The sequence below is a fragment of the Aythya ferina genome (assembly GCF_964211825.1).
Source record: "Aythya ferina genome assembly, chromosome: 26".
Taxonomy (NCBI): domain Eukaryota; kingdom Metazoa; phylum Chordata; class Aves; order Anseriformes; family Anatidae; genus Aythya; species Aythya ferina.
Window position 1 is genome coordinate 2,988,195 of NC_140324.1, and position 23,452 is coordinate 3,011,646.

Sequence of the window (23,452 nt, forward strand, 5' to 3'; positions counted from 1 at the left end):
GCAAGATGCAGATTTTAATGGGATTTTATAGCATCTTTTAAGATCTCGTGGCCATTTCTAGAGACAACCCAGAAATTTATTTCCCATTATTGCCCATCTGTAGGCAAACTATTGTTAACGAAGTGACTTGCAGGCATCTGACTGAAGGCCAGAGAACTAGACCCCTCAAACCTCAAAACCACATTCGGGGCGTGACTGAAAGAAGAAAATTCCCAGAATCTAGTTCCAAAGCGCCACGTTGTCCTACAACACTACAGATGTCCCCAGAAAGTGCACAGTGCTGAAGCCTATGCGTGCATAGCTCTGCAAACCTTCCCAAATGCTTTGCTGAATGGAAGGTGCTGGAGACACAAAAGTTTCTGGAGTGAGGGTCCATATGTTAGCAATCACAGAGGAATGCGAGGAATGCTGTAAGCAGTATATACATTTGGGCACAGACCTGGCATTCCTCTGAGCCTGGGGTGGATTTCAGCATGTGCTCCGGGTTGAGGGTGGGGGTGGAGGGGTAGGTTTCTCTGCAGAGGCTTCGTTAAATCTGGCATTCATTGTGGGGATGTTTAGATCTGCATTTATCATGAATGCTTCAGGGAGGTAAAACAGACAAATAGTGCATTCCAGAGGCAATAAAAGCCACTCTGCCTCTCTCTGTCATAACAAAAAGTTCGGTTTCTTACTTGGGAGAGTAAGGTATTTTAGGAGTAATTTGCAAGTGACTGTTTAGATAGTAGTAGTCAATAAGCGGACATAAAACCTGTCTGCAAACTCCACTGCTGATGGCTGGCAGAACAGCTGCAGACACTGATCCTTTAAAATAAAATGTAGAACTAATCCAATCCAATGGGAAAAGTTAACTAGGGAGAACTGTCATTCTTTTTCCTAGAACTTTGGTCTCTGCTTGGAAAATCCTGACAAAGAATAATAGGTCTTTAAATTCTTATTTGAAAGATTTTCTTCAGCACTCTATATCTAGCAGACCCTTTGATGCTAGCCTTGGAGATAAGTGAAATGGTGATGGGACCTCAGGGCATTTGGGATTACAGCAAAAGTAAGAAATGGGACCTAAGCAGGGCTAGAAATAGTATATTTGCCAATTAGTTGGAAAATTTCTGGATGAGTGTCAAGGCTTTTCTTATGTGCAGAACCTGAACTACTAAAATTTCTTAACTTCACCAGATCTTACCCCCTGCTGAATGCCTTGAATGCAAAACTCGGGAGACTCTGTAGGGAAAAGCTCCGACAGACGGACAACTCTGACAGACAGACACTTCCTAGCTACTTCTTCCTACTGTCTCTGGGCAGCCCTCCCAGATTTGTTGTATGTAATTGCTTTCCCAGTGCTGATTAATTGTAGTGAGGGGTGTAGGGTAAGAATGTGCTGGAAACACAGCCATTTCCCAGAGAGACTGGTCTCATGTCTGACAATCTGGGCAATGCTTTGAAGCCTCAAGCTCAGTTTCCTTAATGATTAAGCTTTCATCTAAATTTGGCCTGATCTCCAGCCACGGAGCAATAGGAATTGTAGACATCATGACTAATTCAAACCATACTAGAAATGCATGGATTAAACGTACAGCACATGTGCTGAGCATGTTGAATGCAAAGCCCTGAGACTTCCCATTCCACTCCTTCTTCCTGTCAGGCTTTCTATGAACAAGGCGTGAACCATGTAATTATCCTTATTGGATACTTCTGACTTCTACTACCTTTTGGGCAGCCATTTCAATTATGCTAACCCTAACCCTTCTCTTTTGGAGCTGATGTTACATGTACAGAGAATACACAAGCCACATCTGAGTATCCACTCATGTATGCACTCTCCAGACCCAACTTCCTCAAGCTGCCAAATCACAGCTCTTCCTTTCCTGGCATGCAGGAGCTGTAGTGTACATGCTGCAAAACAGTTTTCACATAACTTACTACAACCTGAGGCACTTGCAGTTTGAATTGTCACATCTCATAAATGAAGACTGCATCGTTCAGGCATTTCATTAAAGAAGGAAAGCTGTTTGACCTATTTGTAATTCAGTGTTTAGCAATAAACCACCCCTTTGTGGCTCTTTTATTTTAATACCACATCCTTAACTGTTGAATAGTGATGAAACAGCTAAAGCCAATACTAGCTTTGTGTCTATGTCAGTGTAAAACGGACTGACTCTTATTTATTACTATTGTTTTTCTACAGTGTTCACAATCAGTGTTCCATAATCTACTGTAAAAACTGAACTCTAACATAGGAAGACTAGATAATACATGCTTTTTTTTTCCAGATTCGTTGAAACCTTGTTTTATGAGATGAATCTCATCAATAAGGCCACATAATCACTGTAAAAGGAAAAGAGATATCTTAAAAGTTGATGTTTTTCCTCCATGAAATAATTTATACCCCCAAATACATCTCATAGGTCTTTTAACATGCTTCTAATAAGAAGATGTTTTAAAGATTGACAGCCCAGAATGTGAAAAGCATATTTTGAAAATGGAGCAAAAATCTAAAATAATAATAAAAATATATGAAAATACTTGAAATGCCATATCCTAAAAGAAAAAACAAAATGTTTAGAATGATGGAGTCACCAAAGAAAGGGAAATATGAGTAATTATGCCCTTACTCTCAGTCACATGAGCTATGGCAGGACATTCTGTAGAAAGGACGATGTCCTGCCTTGTCCTGTACAAAATGGACTTGAAGAATCACATCCCCCGAACTGCTCATAGTTTTACACTGCCTGTAAGACTCGTGGCTTTTCATTGTCTCAGCAGTTCAATACTACCAGGTACAGGAACAATAAAAATACCTTCTGTCTAAGGGCTAAGGAACAGACTATGGTGTTTATAGTTGTAAGAAACTCCGGGGTGATTATACCTCAGTAAAAGTGCAAGCATTTAACCACACTGTGGGCTCATATCCTGTCATGGGAATTCAAGTTAATTCATTTAACTTGGAAAAAAGAAAAAAAAAAGGACATTTAATATCACCCTTAGTTTGTGCCCTGAGACATGAAGAAATTAAGTTTTGAACACCACTTATTTGTGAGGTATCCACTTCCTGTCACAGATGATTTTTTGCATTGTCTTCTAATATTTCCCTGCTCTTCTCCACAGTCCAAACCTGCAATGTGAGGTGCATGAATGGTGGAAGCTGCAATGATGAATCTTGCCTCTGCCAGAAAGGTTATACCGGAACATACTGTGGACAGCGTAAGTACTTGCAACACGTGCTGTACACCTTACACATACTGATGTATTGTTTGCAGCTCAGACTTTGATGGCCTCGCTATATTCTCCTCTCCATTGGAATCTCAGCTTGCTCTCATTAGGAGACATGTTACATTTGTTCTGCATGGCCAGGCTGGGAGAATTGGTGCCAATGGTTTGTGCAACCACCCTTCTGGTTCCACACAACTGCACATCCAAACTTCTGTGTGGCATTTAAAAGACCCCACAGTGAATATACCCCACCAGTGCTGACCTTAGCATGCTGCTGATCTCAAAGTCAAGACTTGCCATGACTTGTACCTTTTTTCTGCGGAGTATGAAATGAGTTTTAGATTGAGGAAACTCACGTCATAGACAGTAAGGAAGTTGCCTTAGACTGCACATGTCCTGGCTCTCAGCATGAATCCCCCATGCCAGGAAGAGCAGTTGCAGGCTTTGCTGATCATCCCCTGTTTTCCTACAGTGGACCATGCTAGTAGAAATTAGGTGTTGTTTTTCTGTAAATATTTTTAGAAAAACACCTCGAGTATTGTGTTCAGTTTTGGGCCCCTCACTCCAAAACGACATTGAGGCCCTGGAGCATGTCCAGAGAAGGGCTATGAAGCTGGTGAAGGGCCTGGGACACGAGCCCTGTGAGGAGCAGCTGAAGGAACTGGGGGTGTTTAGTCTGGATAAGAGGAGGCTCAGGGGAGACCTCATTGCTCTCTGCGACTACCTGAAAGGAAGGTGTGGGGAGCTGGGGGTCAGCCTCTTCTCACTGATAACTAGTGATAGGACTATAGAGAACGGCCTTCAGTTGTGTCAGGGGAGGTTTAGGTTGGAAATTAGGAGAAATTTCTTCTCAGAAAGAGCAGTCAGGCATTGGAATGGGTTGCCCAGGGAGGTGGTGGAGTCACCGTCCCTGGGGGTGTTCAAAGAAAGGTTGGACTTGGTGCTTGGAGACATGGCTTAGTGGGTGACATTGGTGGTAGGGGGATGGTTGGACTAGATGTCCTTGGAGGTCCTTTTCAACTTTAACAATACTATAATTCTATGATTTTTTTTTTCGAAAACTTTCCAAAAAGTTCAACTGAAGGCAGACACACCATATGGAAAATTTCATTCTGAATAGCTAAAGCTTGGGAAAGTTATAAGTAAGTGCAAATCAGGCTTTATGATGGAGAAGACTAGGCAACTTTTAATATGTGTTGCTACCAGCTCCACCTATAATATCCTCAACAGAGTTTTCATAATGATTCAGATGTGGGCAACACATCACTGAGAGGGTGGAGAACAATGGAGAGTCCCATTGGCAGCATTCCAGCAAAGCAGATTTCAGCTTATTCAGTTCTAAAATGGGTGTAACCTTTGAAGGCTATGATATGCAGCAGCACCTGGCCTCTCAGCCACTCAGCTGTAATATAATAATTTCACCCTTCAAGTGAGATTATAGTCTTCTGATCCTCAATGTGCCAGTGATGTTGTGCAACTGAGTAGTTTAATGAGTGAAAACCTGTAAAAATAACATTAGGAAATGTTGCAACAGTCCTAATTAGTCACTACAACTGCTGAGATTTTAATAGGTCAGTGGCATCCTGCCCATCTCAGCCTCTCACATGGACTTGTTAAAGTACTTGATCTTGTGTTACGTATGAGTGTTGGCCTTTCATCTTCTATTCACTCAGATTATGCCAGAATATGAGAGAATAAAGAATGCCAGCTAGTGTGGGTGTGCTGAAGACAGGTCTGAAGAAGATGAGTATTTCCAGCCAGTGGTACTACACAGTTGCCACAGACAAATCTGAATTGTTCACAGTGAAAACTGAATTTATCTTCTCAACTTTTCTCAGGCTTGTTGTCATTTACCTATTGCTTACAAAGGGACTCCCTGCCCCAGTTCTAACCCCAGAAAAGTTATTTCTGTCCTGAAGAGCATCATCTCCTGACACTACCACCAGACCGAATGAGCACATCTTACCATAGTGTTATGAAGTAATGAGTCAATGCCAATACAACCTAAAATGAGCACTAACACTGTGCCAGTGTTATCCATCCATCCAATTGTTCCTCTGTTTGCCATGTAGAGCAAGACCACCATGTTGTCCTGATTGCAGATATACTGGTGTGGTCAAAATAACAGGTTTGGTTTATTGTCCTGCTTTACTCTGCAAGGCAAGATGAAATTGCTGACTGGTCCTTTCTCACATTTCATTGTTGTCCTGTTCCCCTCTCCTTGAATTTAAATGTTTGCCTTTATACAGTTTGTCATGTGTATTGATTCGTCTTGACCTTAACATTTAAATCCCAGTGCTGACCTGAATGAGCTGAGATTCCAGAGCACAGGAAATCCTCTCAAATGAAATGAGAGTTTATAGCCTTTTTATAAATGGGTTCACTCATAAACAGGAAGTCATTTTCTGGGAAAAAATATCACGCTTTTCTCTGTATGTTCACTATGTGGAGATTCTTGACAGGTGAACACCACAAAGTAGGTGATATTCCAACCCTTCCCAGCACCACACAGTTCATGCTGTGGTTTTACTGAGAGCAGAAATCAATCATTTCTATTTCTCTTTCTAAACAGCTGTCTGTGAAAACGGCTGTCAGAACGGAGGTCGTTGCATTGGACCAAATCGTTGTGCATGTGTCTATGGATTCACTGGCCCCCAGTGTGAGAGAGGTAAGAAACATATTTTCATATTATCACTGACAGAACACAGCATTAGGAGTTGTATATTCAAGCATATATACTAGGGATACTCAATTCTGAGTGAATTTCTGCTCAATTCCCTGGCATGAAGATTCAGCACTTAATAACAACCTCATGTCCAAAGCAATCCCTGGGATCCCAACTGACTGCATATCTGTTTCGTGTCTGTGTATCCTTCTCATTCCACATGTGGCCCCTTGTGGCTCTTTTGTTAAATATATATAAATCCCTGTGCTCAGTATAAAAGAGGTATTTTTCTCTTGGGCGTTCCCTTGCTTCTTATCTTGGTAACCAGGGTATGGCTTGGAAATGTGAGGAAGGCCCTTATCACAGCATCCTCATAAGGGAAGGTGACACTGTCAGCCTCTTCGTAAACACTAAAAGGGAAAAATAAAGTAAAACTTTCAAAAAATTTGGTGTGGTGGATCAACTCAGTCCAAGCACACATCCTGTGTCTTGCTCATTCCCCTCTCCCTTGGGATGCGGAGAAGATAGAAGGAAAGCAAAAAGACTCATGGATTATGATAATGTTAGTTTAATAAGGAAAGCAAAAGCTGTGTGTGGAAGCAAAGCAACACAAAGAATTAATTCACTACTTCCCATCAGCAGGCAGATATCCAGTCACTTCCTGGGAAGCAGAGCCTCAGCATGTGTAACAGTTGCTTGGGAAGATGAGAGCCATAACCATGCTATTTTCCCCCTTCCTCCTTCTTTTCCTGAGGCTAAGCACAATGTTATATGGCACGGAATATTCCATCAGTCAGTTCAGGTCAGCTGTCATTGCTACGTCCCTTCCCAGTCTCTTGCCCAGCCCCAGCATACTGCACTGGATGTGAGGAGCAGGGAGCTGGGGAAAAAAAGTCAAGGCTGTGAAAGCACTTTTCATCAACATCCTAAACATTAGTGTGCTATCCATACTGTTTTAGCCACAGATGGAAAGCTCAGCAGCGTGCAGTCTGCTATGAAAAAAGTTAACTCCATCCCACCCAGACCTAACACAACCAGCTAATTTTGGTGACCATCTTGAGTTACCTTGAACCAGATTCGTACAACTGTCAGAGTTCCCTGATACTACTCAGGACTGCAACTACTCATTGCAGCTCTTGCAGAAGAGTTAGAGACCACACAAGTTAAGACATCACAAGCAAAACGGTCCTTTAAGGATTGGCCAGATTGCAGAAGAACTCTGTTGGAAATAGATTGACTGCAGTTCACCAGGCGAGCACTCAGCTTCTGTATCAGTAATATGGAAAGATGTCTCCTGCATCTTTCAGTCTATAGAATCAAACTCCGGCAGCAATTCCCTGAATTTGACGTGTCTTGTCTGCTGCAGGAGGCTTTTTCTTTGGGCTGAAGGAGATCAATACCCTCAAAAAATTAACGATGTCATCAGTGCTAACAGCTATTGATTTGCAAATTAACATGGACCTGAAATCTGAAAGGTCAATATTCCAACCTGTGCAGAATTATTTTTACTATTTAGTACTATATCTATTTGAAAATCTTGAAAACTGTACCAGAACCAAAGGTTTTCCATGAATTTTCTACTATATTTTAGTAAAAACATTTCAAAGGGAAACATCAGCCAGCTCTGTCTTGTTGTAAATCTCCCTCAGTTCATTGCCAGCCGCTCATCCAGTATGAATCAAAACATCTTCACTAAGGGCCTGAGAATATGCTCTTAGTGACATGTGGCTTTGCTGTATTTCATCCAGCCAGCCAGCATGTGCTGAGTGACTAGATCAGGTTTACCCCAGTATGGGTATGGCTGAGGTTTTGGCTCTGAGATATGAATTTTCTCCCTTTCCTGTTGGCTTAGGTGGACATCTCACAACACTGCTCTGATTTGATGTTGGCAAGGGCCAGAGTGGCACAGAGCAGAAATGAAACTGAAACACCAAGATGATGTGCAAACTCCCAGGATTAACATCAAAGTGCCCTGGAAATATTCTGCTTTTCTAGCCTCTCACTTTCCCGAGATTGGGATAATTCTGTTTAACTCCCTGTTCAAAGATTGGATTGTTCTTGAGTTTAACGTTTTTTGTTTGTTTATATTTTTTTTCCAAGTTGGGGATTTTTGGCAATGTGATTTAGAGGGTGAGATAGGAATAACAGTTGGTTTCCGGTAGCCCAGGCATCAGTCAGCCTTGCTTGAACAGAAGCCAGCAGAAATATGCAGAACTCAAAATAGTTGTGCAATGTTCCCTGGGTTACAAAAGTCTCTACTGAACTTCATACTGCAGGTGCCCTATAAAAGGCCTTTGCTGTGGTTTGAGCATCACATTTATTGGATGCCAAGAATTTAAAAAACCTCCACTCACATTTACTGAAGTAACCTTGTATTGTTCCAGTCTCCTCCTTTGTACTCTGCTGCAGAAATTGGTGGACCACTACATTCATATATTTTTTAATACCTCTCCTTGCCTTTCTCAAACAGGCATGCATGCACACACTCTGCTTTATTTATGGAAAGGTATTATGCCAAAAGCCTTTCTCTTTTGAAAACTGTACCTTGCAAGCTTTTTTCCTCTAAAATTCCTGAATGTGAGGTCGAGAACTGTCCATAGAGTTGCTTTCTTTTTTCCTAGCTCACAGGTATCTGAAGTTGATATGGACATTGGCTGTGTTTGATAAGACATGAATGTCTTAAGACATTCTTGTATACAGCAATGGACTTAAAAATCCAACTCACTTTACTTTGTGTGCATGGTAGGAGAGGGGGTAGGAAAGCCAGCCAAAAATGGGGACTGAACAGGGACAAACTTTGGAGACAGTTTGCAATGTATAAAGTAATTTAAATAAAGAGAGGATTTTTAGAAAGCCTGTAGAGATTTAGTTTGGTCCAGACTTGTACTAAGAGACAAAACAAGCTCTCCAGCTGTGTATACACAGGTCTACCCTGCCAAGGCAAACAGAGCATTTGCTTTTCTAAGAGATGTTAAAAGTTACACTTTTCAAAGAAGCTTCTGGCTGGGAAATCTGTGGGTCTGGTGAGGTGGTTGTGACTGACCTACTGGTAATCGGTAGTGTGACAACGAGGAACTTAACCCTTCCAAGGAGAACTGCTCTCCTGCTCCATTGCTAGACAAGTTGAGATGAAGTCCCCAGCACCAGACTTACTGGAAATACGAACACTTGAATTTCTGTTCAGTTTCTCCTTTTAAAGCAGCCATGGTATGTGACATATTTACAAGCATCCTTGGAAGTCTCCAGTAATAGGAGACTCAAGTAGGAGTCTTGAAAGCAACACGGATCATCCATAACTCTCAGTTTAGCTCTGAGTCTCATTTTATTTATTTATTTATTTATTTATTTACTTACTTACTTACTTATTCTGAAGAAACATTAATTCAAATCAGAACCTAAAACCTACTGGAATTGTAAGTAGGAAGTCCAAGGTTCAGCCCAAGGCTCCTTACCAGTGCTCTCCTAGTATGTCTCATAAGTGGTTGAGTACTCTGGAAATTCCTCAGATTCCTGCTGTGTCTCCACAGGGAGAGAACTTCCAGTAACACCAGTTACTCTTTAGTAAGACATCATCCACTTTTCTCCTTCCCACTCAGAGTAGTTACAGTGATGTTTCTCTTGGGAGAACTGTTGTTAACTACTAAGTGCAGCTCTCTAGCATTAGGCAACAACCCCAGCATCCTTCTTGACTAAAGAGTGCAAAGAAAATAACAGTGACTACCCTCAGCTCTGTGCTGTGACATTTCTACTGATAGGAATAACCTGGCCAGGATGATCAGAACACAGTCAGCTTGCAGAAGAGGGGAGGTAGGATACATCTCTCAATCTCTTCCAGCCTGCTCTTGAAATGGAGCAGCTGGTTTGAATCACAACTGGGTAATGGAGAGGTCTATAAGGTCTACTGCTCCATCCTGAGTCTGGCCCACTAATTATGGTTACTTGGAAAATTCATTACATCTCCACCCTATTATGTTTCTCAGTAAAATAATAGCCATTTTGCTGCAGCATGGGTACTGTGAGGATTCACCAAAGGGTTGCAGGAGAGCTGGTAAGTTAACCACTAACAATGATGACAGAGGAATTGAGGCAGTACATTGGTGGTGAGATACAGCCCACTGCACATTTACTCTTGTCCAGGATCCCAAATTAGCCACCTCCAGGCTGGAACTGGAGTGTTAAATAAAGCATAAGATTCCTCAGACTGAAAAATGATATTAAGAGACTAGTCTGTTAGGAAGGACAAACTCAGTTCAACTCATACTGCAGTGGCTTCTGGACCAAGAGTTGGTTTGCCTCCTCCACACCTTTTTTTGTAGGTGGAGATGTCACTTCAGCCTAAGAAAAAACACTCTTTTCAGCCTGAAATAAAAGCCAGGAAATGTGTATTTTAAAGACACCCTTATTATCAAAGTTCACCAGTATCTGTGGTTCAAGTATAGCAGAACCAGGCCAGGTGATACCTTACATACAGGTGACACTGAACTGATGACTGCTTGGCCTTGCAACCTGCCAGTATGTTTGACAGAGTTGTCTGTCAGCTCCTCTGCTACTCATCTGTGTCCCTACCAGGGAGCTCAGCACAAGCATAACTAAGAATCTCAAGGGGTTCCAGGAGAAATCTCTCTGGTGCCAGTCTTCCCCATGAAAATTTCTTCCCAAGGTCACCTAAAAAAAATGGCACCATTACTTCAGGAATAGTCTTTGGTCAAATACACATTATAGCCTGAGGGCTGTATCCTCATCAGCAGTGCACACACTGACTGAAAAAGCACAGAGGGGATGTTCCTCTGCAGAGAAATATTTCTTGTAGAATGAGACAAGCTCTGAAAGCAGGGACCTGGGTTCTTCTGCTCAGTCAAGGTGGAGGAAGTGAAAGCTGAAGCAAAACCAGTTCAAAACTGGAAAAAACAGATCATGTTTTTAACAAGGAGGTTAGTTCCAACCGGTTATCTTCCGTAGGAATGTGCTCGATCCTCCTTGTACTACATTGCCTCACTTTAGACTCCTTTGAAGTAGGTGTATCCAGCTGAGCACATAAACTCATGAAACCTTATAGGTGACAGTGATAGCAGTGCTGGGCAGGATTCGTTGACCAAATGCATTGCCTTTAGGATGAGTGTATACAGAGAGGTGATCAGTTCATCCACAGATGTCTGCACTATGGACTTCTCTGCATTTATTCATATGAAGCCCATCTCTGGAATTTTCAGATCAAGAAGGGATGTTTAGTAGGATTTAGGAAAGACTCCCTGGTTGTCATACATTGGCTTCTCTGATGCTGGATTTAAAATCTTTAACTCCCAAAGCAGTATCAAGATAGTTGTTTGTAGACTTCTCTCTGCTGCAAGGCACAGCATGGAGCCGTTATCTCAGATTGTTATATGCAGGGCATAGATACTAAGTTGTTTAGAGGAACACACAGATCTATTCATCCAGGTAATATCTGTGCCAGAGTGCTGGGGTTCTCAGAAAGGCTTATTAGCACTGTACAGACACAGCTCTATTGTTTCTAGGGCCAACATTAGTATACAGTAGTATGGCTTGCACTGTTAGGGTCTGCTTTCATACAGGGGCTAGGGTATCAGTTTATATAGGCAAGCATTGAAAATGTACACATCTGTGTTGACGAACAGAAGGCATTCAAAACAGATTATAGACACGTTAGGCTTTTAATTTGATTTTATTTTGAATTTATTTTGATATAAACCATAAAAAGAGATCTTTTAATTTTTAAATGATAATAACCTGAGTTCCTGAACACTATGCAACAGCTTCTGCTGCTGTAAACTCAACAAGCTGCATGTTCAACAACTCAGGACTACAGTAAGAGGCTGCTTTGTAATGGAAGCAAGCTAACTGCCTTCACACTTCATTCAGGAAACGCTCCACTTCAGAAGTAAATACTGTAACAGCTAGGTACTCAAAGAATCATAGCATCATTTCCTCCTTCCACTTGACATCTTCAGGGATAAAAACTAGGGAATATATTGTATAACCCCAGCAACATTGGTAACATGATCTCACATTGCATCAGTGTTGGAGGAAAAAAGTATAGAAAAAAAATGAATCTTTGAGGAGAGAGGCCAATTCTATTTAATAGTTTACTTGAACTTTAAAGAAAAAATGAAACGTTGAGATGTCAAGTCTCTGATTTCACCCTCTTTCAAGTAGGAAAAAAAAAATGTTGCAAAAAAGTGTCAACATTGGTCTCGGATGAAGGTGTGGAAGATTGTCCTGTGTAAGAAGGATGAGGTTTAATTTGCTTTTTTTTTTTTTTTCCCATACAAATGCTGAAGTCATCACTGTCGATGCCAGTTGCTCCCTTCAATGAAAACATATCTTCTTTTACTCTGAAAAAAAAGGATTTTTTGATAACATTCTTGATCTTTGTGGTGAACTCCTTCATACTTTACAGCATCTCTAAACTGAGTTGTGGTTGCAGAAGGGTCCCAAAACCTGAAGACCAGGATATCTCCAAAGACACTTGGAGTTCTGCAAACAATAGGGAAGAGGAAAAGACAGTAATTTGGTCATGTAGCTGTCTGTAGTTCCTATCATCCAGTTCAGAAAACCCTCGCTATGTCTCCATGTATTCTTTTAAAGGTTCAAGATTTCCTAAACAACAACAACAACAACAAAAATCAACTCGTGGCTGGTGTTTTGACTCATCTACTTAAATGCAAGTGAACAAGAAAAGAAGAACTTAAGAATCCTAAACAAAGTATCTCACTTTTTGTTTCTTACTCAAAAAGAGTCAAAAGCTTCAGATGACCTTGCACACCATCTGTGGTCCAGGTCAAGCTGTTGTACCCTACACTGGCTCACAGTTTGTATTAGTGCAGATAGATGCTGCTTGTAGGATTTGGTCACAAAAGACCTTGTGTTTTATCTACTGAAGACTAAGCTGCACATGTTGCTTATAGTTGTTGTGTCGTTGGACACTGTTTCTCTAATGGATGCTGGGCTGAGAAATGTAAAACTCGGTATTGCTCCTGTCCTTCTAGATAACTCTTTCTCAAAATCTATGAAGAACCCAGAAGTGGATTGTATAAGGATAATAGCAAACTTAAAACTGGCACCCATTGTCCAAGTTCTGGCTCTTCTCTTAGCTAGTACTTGAAAAGAAATCCCTGTCACTGCACACAGCATTGCAAACGTGAAAAGGAGTAAGGATTAGAGACACTGCAAGTCCTAGACATGTAATATCCGTGGAAAAGGCAGTTAGTAGCTACTATTTTTCTTTTAGTTCTCATTGCAGGAATGCTTTCTTTCAAAACCAAAACAAGCACTGTATTGGGATGAAATGAAACAGCTTCCAAAGAGCAGCTTCTCACGATGTCTTACAACAATGCACTGGTGTTTTTACGGCACTCATATTTCTCCTATTTTATTTTTTAAATGCACTAAGAAGTCAGCCATTTAGTGTGGAACCACTGAGCAGGACATGGGTGTTCAAAAACTGCTGTGCTTAGGCAGATTAAACACACGATAAAGAGGATTTCTAAGAGTTTGTGTGTGGGCCTCGATCCTGCTCCGTGGCAGAATCTTGGTCAATCTCTTTGTGGCAGGTTTCCAGATGAAGCCACAGCTGCACTCACTGAAGAACAAATCATGTTCTGAATATTTAGTGCTTTTCCAAAAGTGCTGTAAGGTGGCTGGGCCTTAGTATTTAACCAGAATGGACAAAAGCAGGTCCCAGGTAGCTTCAGAAAAAAAGGGCCATTCAGTCTCCTAGTAAACAAGACATGGCACATGTGGAAAAGGACAGATAGCATCTAAATCACAACTTTTTACTTTTTAATTCACCACTTTTTTTACTATTGGTAATGTGCCTGTATTCTTCTTGTATCTCCATTATTTTGCATATATCAAGATGCAATTTTTTATATGTTAACACATACATAACACAAGGATCTCCTTTGATGTGCACTCAGAGCACATCAGAGTTCCCATGATGTGTCTATGTCTGTGTCTGTAGATTCTTCAAAGTTTCAAAATGATTTTGATGTTTTGTTGTTGTTGTTGTTTGTTTTCATTTTTGTTTTGGCCTTGTAAACCCTGGGTTCATCATAACTGATATCATTCCAGTCCTGGAAGAAATCTCCATTAGCGATAAGTAAGACTAACACAAGTCCCCAGATTAACACATTTTTGTATGCTATATCAATTTCTTAAAGATCCTTCCTGTATAGGAAGACAGTTCTTCTCATCATCCTAATTTCTAAGCATATTTGTGTCATTTAATGTCTATCAATCTGAATTCCACTTTTATCTATCATCCTGAAATATTTAACCACTAGAAGAGTTGTTTAAGGAGCCTGTTCCCATAACTGCAGGTGTTTAAGAGCAGGTAACATAAATATTTGTTAGATCTAATTGTGGTAGAGTCAGTCTTGTCTAAGGGAAAGAGGAATCCAAAGTGATCTATTACATTCCCTCCAGCTGTAACTTTTCTAGTGACAGATGCTCCGTGCCATATATAAACAGCATACGTGATCCAAAACACCATTTTGTAAAGTACAGATGGATGTTAATGAGTCTGTCAGCATAAACGGCACTTTAATCCACTCAGATTTCCAGATGGTGGGAATATTGCAGAATATTCCATTATTCTTACTTGTAAAGCCTCCCCAACCCATAGAAGACTTATTGTGTGGTTTAGTCTCAGCTTTTCTGCTGCTTCTTCATAATGATTTACTTCCCAAATTTTCAGTTTAATTTGGATGATTAGGAGAAAAGAATCAGCTATACAGGATGTGTCAGATCTCCCTATGTATATGCTAAAACTCTGACAGGAAGCAGCCAACAGTAAACATGGTCCCTTTATTCACTCCTTTTGAAAACTCAGCTCATAGTCCTGAACTTCCAGAATGCTGCTCTAAGTGAAAGAGTTGGTAGAGCTGTACATATTTTGTACCTTCAGCTGAAAACTGCCCCAGAGACCAGGCATGCAAGAACATACATCATGGTAACAAGGGGGACCACGAAAACTTTACAGAAATTTAATGATACATGACATAACTCAGAAAGGTCTTTAATCTCAGCCTTTGCATTTGAGAAGTAGATATGTCACATTTATTAATTCGAGGTAACTAATAGAATTTTTGTTTGGGGGATAAATGGAAAAAATACCTCCTCCGTACTACCTATGTCTGTGCCTGAGGTCCATGCAGAGTGTGAAACTGAGCCCCAGTCTAGCTGCTCTTCTCAAAGAACAAGTGATGTGGGAAGATACACAGCAACAATCACAGGGGAATAGAGAGATCCCAAAAGTATGGACTGGGATGTGGCTCCTACTTTTTGAAAGCATTTGTATTTCTACTGCTGAGACCATGTAGCACTTTGAAAGAATGAGCAAAGCCTTGACCCCAACACTGGGGAGCTGGGGAAAGACTGACTGAGGGGAGGGAGATGTTACCTTCCTGTCACCTTCTTTTTATTTTTGTGTCTCTTCACTAGGGTGGATTTTATTAGGACAAATGGAGCTGTCCGCTTTGGTCCCATGTTTTGAAGGGTTAGGAGATATGACACAGTTTATATTGTGGAACAGCCTTAGCTTTTATCTTAGATACCCTCTGTGCCTCTGTCTTCCTGAATTCCCTTGTTGTCTCAGAAAAATGCTGGGCATGGGTGGAGAAATGGTCTGTGAGCTGTCATAATATGAGACTGAACTGAAATGCTTCGCCTAGCCCTTCACAGGCATCCCCTGAACTGAAAGGTTTCATCTCTTATTCATTTCATATTAATTCTCTGTTTCATATTAATTCTCTGGGAAAAAAAAAAAAAAAAAAAAAAAAAAGGAAAACACTGGCTACTGTGGCTCATTTTGTCAGGCCCATCAAAAGCTGTCTGAGTGGTGTGAGTACAGTATATGGCTGAGAAATTAATCTGCCTACACCCAGCCAGTGGTTCTTCCACTCAATTCCAGATTAAGTTTGAAATTACTTCATGTAAAAATCTTATAGAGGAATGCTATTGGCAGTGGTTAAGATTTTTTTTTCCCAAATGAGCTTTTTAATAGACGACTGTGTTTACAAAGAGATTTCTCATCCTAGTTTGAAATGAGGCATTTAATTGATTTTCCCAGTACTCTGGTAATGCAGATGGTAAGATATAAAACAGAACTCGTAGCTGAGGTATGTGATAGTGTTTCTTCTTCTCAGCCTGCCTTCAAAGGTGAGGCATGAACTGCCATTTCTCTACAATGGGATAGAATAAGCACTTTGTTAATCAAATATAATCCAGAGAGGAGGATTGCTCTGATATATACTGCTGTAACTTGTAGTATGCTTTTAGGCTGAAAGATCTGGCAGAAACTTCACCACGAGTGGAGTCTAACTCCATAGTCAGTTGTAGTTTGCTATTTTCTTCTTGTGGGTGGGTTTATTTAATAAGCTATTTGTAGCCCTGAGGAACCACATTTCCCTCTCTGCAGAAAGCCAGTCATGGTCAGCTGAGAGCACTGGTGGGATGTAGACACATCCTCCATGTATAATTTTGTTGCATGCCCATAAGCATTCTGGTATGAATATAGATGATCACTTACTACTTTTCTCCCTCTGAGAGGTGGGACAGCACTCCCAAAATGCTGTTGTTTTCTGCTTGGTGCTCAGTAAGGGGCTCAGTTCAGTGCGCACAGGAGAATGCTGGAGCAATATAGGTTTGGGTCTTCCAGTCTGTGTAGCTGGCAGCTCATCACCTGCACTGAGTTAGGCAGAAAGGTGACTGTCATATCTGCTGACTCTTCATCACTCTTGGATGCAGTGACCTGTGGCTTTTTCTCTCATTCTTAGAGTGGGAAGGGGTGTCCATGTGTCCAACAGAGTGTCCTGGTGTTGTTGAATGTGCTTCTCAGTGCATATGGGAGCAGAACATCACTGGAGCGAAAAAAAAAAAAAAACAAGGTTGTGAAGTACCCGAGTTTCTCACATAGCTAAATCCATGGGTACAAAGACAGCCTCTGAAGAGTGGATCTAAACACATGACACATTGGAACAAATGTGCCAAGGGGCCTGGGATGTATCTGGCAGCCACCAGCCACTCAAGGGAACATGACATCAGAAATAGTCCTTTTGGGAGGAAACTGGCAAGAAGGTAAATGCCTCGTTTCACATTTCACTGATATCTAGAGACTCTCTCTGCAAGGGCCTGTGAGCAGCCTCAGCTAGCTGGCTGCAAGGAGTGCAATACAACACCATGTCACAGTCACCGGCTCAGTGAAGCATGTTTGGAGATGAACACCTGAATCACTGCATTTTCACTGGACTGAGATCAACCCAAGGATGATGTGCATCAGCATTCTGTTGACTGCAGACCTAGACCTGTGAAGGTAGAAGAGGAGGAATGCATACTCAGGAGTGGTGTTGCTTGGCTTACATGTACTCAAGGTCCTAGGGCAGTTCTACAAATAGACTTTCAGCTCATAGTGGCACAACAGATCTGGGTCTGTCCAGGCAGACAGGGTCCACACGCTATGTGTGTGGTGTGGCTGGGAGTTGAAGCAGGGTGCTGTCATGCTCCTCAAGAGCTCGGGAGACTAGAGAGAACCCAGGAGCTCCTGCAGGAAAGCTGAACATTTTCTCTGTATGTGTCAGGATGTAAATATAGGGTAGACAGGCTGAACTGGACTGATGTATTTTCATTTCCATTTCCCCCCCTTGTACTAACCATTGTCTCCTTTCCGATGAGGACTTACTCTAAAAGTTCACTGGAGAAAACAGATTTTTTAATCCCACATGAATAGATGAAGCAATTAATTCACCAAGCCTCTCTCCATCATCTTTGAAAAGTGCTGGCAGTGAGGTGAAGTCCCTGGTGACTGAAAAAAGGGAAACATCAGTCCCATTTTTAAAACGGGTAGAAAGGAGGACCTGGGGAACTACAGACCAGTGAGCCTCACCTCTGTGCCTGGCAAGATCATGGTAAAGATCCTCCTGGAAGCAATGTCAAGGCACATGCAAGACAAAGAGGTGATCCAAGACAACCAGAATGGCTTCACCGAGGGCAAATCATGCCTGACCAATCTGGTGGCCTTCTGCGCTGGAGTGACTGCATCAGTTGACAAAGGAAGGCTGACTGATGTCATCTACCTGGACTTCTACAGAAGGCCTTTGACACGGTCCCACATGACATCCTGGTCTCCAAATTGGTGAGATATGGATTTGATGGGTAGACCATTCAGTGGATAAGGAGTTGGCTTGAAGGTCATACACAGAGAGTGGTGGTGAATGGCTCTATGTCCAGGTGGAGACCAGTGATGAGTGGTGTCTCTCAGGGATCTGTCCTGGGACCAGTATTGTTTAATATCTTTACCAATGACATAGTGGGATCGAGTGCACCCTCAGCAAGTTTGCAGATGACACCACGCTGTGTGGTGCAGCTGGTACAACAGAAGGAAGAGATGACATCCAAAGAGACCAGGAAAACCTTGAGAATTGGGCCCATGTGAAACTAATGAAGTTCAACAAGGCCAAGTACAATATGCTGCACCTGGGCTGGGGCAATCCTGGACATGAGGACACAGTTGGAGAAGAAGTCACTGAGAGCAGCCCTGCAGAGAAGGACTTGAAGGTTCTGGTGGATGAAAAGCTCAACATGAGCCAGAAGTGTGCGCTTGCAGCCCAGAAGGCTAACTGCATCCTGGGCTGCATCAACAGAGGGGTGGGCAGCAGGTGGAGGGAGGTGATTGTGCTCCTCTGCTTTGTCCTTGTGAGGTGCCACCTGGAGTGCTGCATCCAGGTCTGGGGCCCCCAGCACAAGAAGGATGTGGGGCTATTAGAGGGGGTCCAGAGGAGCGACTCTCCTCATGAAGAAAGGCTGAGAGAGCTGGGGATGTTCAGCCTACAGAAAAAGAAGGCTCTGGGGTGACTTCATTGCAGCCTATCAGTACTTAAAGGGGACTTAAAAAAAGATGGAGAGGGACTCTTTGTTCTATCAGATAATGACATGATGAGGGGGAATGTTTTTAAACTAAAAGACGGGAGATTTATATTAGTTGTTATGAGAAAATTCTGCCTTCAGAGGATGGTGAGGCACTGGAACAGGTTGCCCAGAGAGGTTGTGGATGCCCCATCATTGGAGGTGTTCAAGACCGGGTTAGATGAGGCCCTGAGCAACCTGATCTAGTTGGTGGCATCCCTACGTATGGCAGGGGGGTTGGAACTGGATGATCTTTGAGGTCCCTTCCAACCCAAGCCATTCTATAATTCTATGATTTTACTATGCTGGAAACAGGGTGATTTACAAGTAGCAAATTTGAGTATATTTGAGACCTGGGGCAAATGTGCTTGGAGAGGAGAGTCCAGAGCTATTAAACCCCTATGCTACCCCCAGCACCTCCATGTCTGCACTAACCAACCATTCAACATCTCTCTTCTATGATGGAGAACACAGCATGGCAGTGTCAGCCTCCTGCTCCAACAGTGATGCACATTTCTACAACTGCTTCAAGTATTGGCTCTTTGTTGCTGTGTGTGCTTTGTGCCTCAGATGCCACTGGAGCGAAGAACCCTCAGAGGAGGGTTGTACATGAAGCTCTATCTCAGGTTTCATCAGGCAAAGATTTTGACAGGAAACTGTAAAAATAGGACAGGAAAACTTAAAAAAGTTCTTTCTTTACTATTTCCTTTGAATGTGTTTTTTCAACAGTTGGAATGTCTGGCCTTATAAACTGCCCCAGCCAGATTTTTCTTTTTTTGCAGAACTCCAAAAAGTTAAACATCAAGAATATGACTGTGTTTGTATGAGGTAAGGAAATGACTAGGTGGAGAAAGTATTCCATGAAAACGGAGTCCTTCACAGAGACCCTCACACTCTCTGCACCAACCATCCATCCTCTCACCAAAGCTGTCATGGATGTACACAGCCTGAGAGGTTTAACAGATATTTAGGGTTACACTACATGCAGAAACCTGTAATCAGTGTACTAAAATCTGCTTTTACTACGACAGGAACAATTGCAGTATATTTGGTGGACTTGTATTCACTCCCTTCAGTTTGTTTTTTGTCTGGTGGATTTTGCATGGTGTTCCCCTGGGTACTTTCTGTCCATGGTCTGTCTGTGAGTAGAGCATAATTTCCTCCATTTAGGCATTTAATTTGTAATTTATGAGCTCACCTGGCTGGTCCCTGAGAGCACAGCTGGGCTTCCCTGTGGGCTGTTCAAGGAATACCCGTACCAGGGAGAGCAGGCATTGTATGGGAATCTTTGGGGTAGAAGTCTGCATGGGAATCTGCCAGCTTAGTGCCTTGCCTTGATTGCATCAGCTCTTGCTCACTCCCAGGGCTGTGCTGACTGCCTGCTTGTGTGCTTTCTGCCCCAAAAGCCCAGAAGGTTACAGACAAAAAGAATTGCAAGGCTTTGCTCCCCTGGCCTGGGGACCAAGTCTTTTGCTGACGGAAATCATGCAATGACATTAGAAAAATAGATATCAGGCTTGCTATCCACTATCCTTGCCCCCCTTTACTGGTTTGCTGAGCTTTTAGAAAGCAATGTGGAACTCTGCCAAAGCCTGGGGTATGTTATAGTGACCTCATCACAGTGAGTCTGTATCTCTCTGGGGATGACTTACAAGCCGCGTTTGTCCGTACTGTTTTAAGAAAAAGCCCTTCATTAAAAGCATTGTTTATTATGAGACGGAATTTGATTTTTAGCAAAGAAAATCTTTTCTTCCTTGCTGCTCTATTTATTTATTTTATGAAGAAGGAATTCACATGGCCCATGGCCTGTCTCATAAGGGGATTCCAGCTAAATAGTGTTAAAGAAACGACGGTCTAGAAGATGGAGTGAGAGCACAGAGGAGAGCTCTTCCATCGCTTTATGTTCCTTTTGGTGTGGAACCTGCAGAACTGCTTACACGAAAGGGTCAGGCATCTTTGTGTTTCTGGGATTATGGTTTTAAATAGCAACGAATGTAGTGTAATTGTTCCTGCTTTTGAATCTTTACCCAAGGATGTGAATTCCCATTCCAAGCATTTATTTACATGGCGACACCCTGCTGGGTAGATGGATGTGATAGAAGTGGGGAAGGCTATCCTTTTTCTTGTGAAAATTTTCAAGCAAAATCCTTTTCTTTTTTAGAAGTTCCTTGTCAAAAACTACCTTTTAGTTTGTTTGTTTGTTTGTTTTCCCAGAGAGACAGTAAGGACAAGTTAAAAGAGAGCAAAAAGTTAATTTAAAATGTCTTTGTGTGTTTCCACAGCAAAGGAACAATTTTAACTGGTTATGAAGTTGTAAATATTCCAAGTTCAGATACTGTGTCAATTCAGCTATTATAAAAAGCAATCTGAAGTTGCATGTAAAGTTGTAATTAACATCTGAAAAATGCCCTTATTAATAGAAGTGTTGAGTTTGAGAGCTCCTTCAAAGAAATTAGACTGAGTTACTGAAATTAACATTTCCCTATCAAAAAATGGCATTCAATTATGCCATATATCCCAGGGAAACATTCCCTACAAAAGATTTCCATTTTCTTCATTTAATATTAGGGAAACCTAGCAATAAAGAAGGTGCCTTGCAACTGTTCTACATAAATGTTTGATAGTCTCAGAGTGGTAATTTTAAATAGTCTGGATGGATTATTCTTTTTAATGAGATCAAGCTGCATTCCTGGCAAAAATTACAGTTGGCAGAATCGTGTGACATTCTTATTACCTCCTGCAGTAGGTGAGATTTATTCTGGCAAGGTGAACTTGGGTGAAATAATGTAGGCAAAGCCAGGGCAACATCCCTGATTAATGTAGCACCCTAGGTGCTGGAAGCAGGGATAGCTATGAGGCTTTGTGCTCTGGCTTGGCTGAATCGGGACTACTTGAATTATTTGCTCCACTCTGATGTTGGACTGTCCCAGACTTTCCAGCAAAAGTCCATGCAGCATGTTGGTGAAGACAGATGTCTGCAGCAACTGTAAAGTATTCCTCCACTTATGTCCTGGACACACTAATTTGAAAACCCGAAAAATGTTTAAAGGGATATTTGCAGGAAGCTGTTTGCAACAGGAATCGTGACTCAATGTAAGAGGGTGTGCAATGGCTTGGATCCCACTCCCCAAGGGTTTGGGGAGTGACCATTCATTAGCCAAAAGGGGTTCCTAGCGATTTCCATGACAACCAGCCAAACATGGAAATTGAGAATGAGGTCTGTTCTTGTTACACTTCCTCTTCTGAGCACATCTGGGGCCTGTATTGGCTGTGGGATTAGGCAGACAACTCATTGTAGCCCTGAACTGACTGCGACATCTGCAGAAGTCTGTAGTTGAGGTTAGCTGGTGTTTTAAAACCTTACTGTCCCAGTGGGGTAGGGGGAGGTGAGGGTTTGAAAACAAAGAGCATAGCAAGGAATCAGGTTTCTTGTGGTTAATGCAAACACTTTGATGCTGCAACTCTGATTCCTTGGTGTGGTTTGAAGTTTGAGCACTCTTTGCTGGCTGCCTGGGACAAGCATATGACCAGTAACCTAATCTAAGTCCACAGTGATAAGAAGCCTACAGACCAAGGGCACTGAGTATGGTCTACTTTGAAGTTAACAGAGCAAGCAAGAAAGAAAAATGAGTTGTGTAATGATGCAGTTGATTATAGATGTAGGAAGGAAAATTGATGTCTGTCCTATAATGAGTATTTACTGTTTACAAAACTATTTTTAGAGAGGATAATTGAGGCAGCAAACTGGCCTGTTGTTTTTTAAATGTACAACTGATTGTTGAAGGACTAGATAGCATAGTCCTGCTGTATTAAAAATCTCTTCTGTAGAGTTGGAAACACTCTGATTGAATTTTTTCTTCCTAAAATAAGGCCTGATGTATATATTGTAATCTCTTTAATGAGAGCTACCTGCAGATGGAAAGACGGAAATCACCTATATTCTACCACTGGACACTGTAATTGTAAGGCTGAGTGAGTATGAAAGAGGAAACAGGAAAAAATCCCAGCTTTCAATGAGGAAGGCACTTCTTCTCTGCTTTTATAAGAAATCCAGCAGGAAAGACCCAACTTCCAAAGGACAACAACCTGCAACAAAGTTCCTGGAAGATGGGATCCTCTATGTAGACTGTAACAAGTCTTCAAGCATCTTCTAAGCACACATATTTCTTTAAAAAAAAAAAAAAAAGATTGTTGCCTCATTAAATATTTAATAATTTGACCCATTAAAATTAGCAACAGATGGGAACTGGAATGCAGGCAGACTTTCTGGACTCCAGACTGCAATTTCCTTAGCTTCATTCCATCCAAGAAAATAATTTACATATGGAAATCTATTTTTGTCAATTATTTGTTTAAAATTGAGTGTTGTGCTTACAATTGCACTTTCATTATCAGTCTCAAGGAAGTGTTGCTGCAGTGCATCCAGCCATGCTTCAGCAAGATGATGTGGGAGGTGCAAGTTCATCTCTGCCTTCTGTAGAGTGCTGTTACATCTCAATTTTGTTATACATGTATGTGATCTGACTTTCTAAGTCAAATAGAACCCTTCATAGATAAGTACCACAATTACATCAGACATTTAAATTTAAATTTAAAGTTTTAAAATAGTTCACCTGTGTGGTTATTGAGAGATCTCCTTGGTCTCAATGTTAAAAAATTGAG

The 23,452-nt window shown here is 41.7% G+C and overlaps 1 protein-coding gene across 5 annotated transcripts in view; it reads left to right on the forward strand.

The window, feature by feature from the left end:
* The window catches only part of FBN3 (fibrillin 3), a 121,344-nt gene that overhangs the window by 30,118 nt on the left and 67,774 nt on the right, over positions 1–23,452 (forward strand). For all 5 annotated transcript variants that reach the window (XM_084498437.1, XM_084498435.1, XM_084498436.1 and 2 more), the window contains 2 exons: positions 3,103–3,198; positions 5,780–5,875. In XM_084498437.1, the coding sequence (XP_084354563.1) occupies positions 3,103–3,198; positions 5,780–5,875 (192 nt within the window). The remainder of the gene's footprint in view (positions 1–3,102; positions 3,199–5,779; positions 5,876–23,452) is intronic.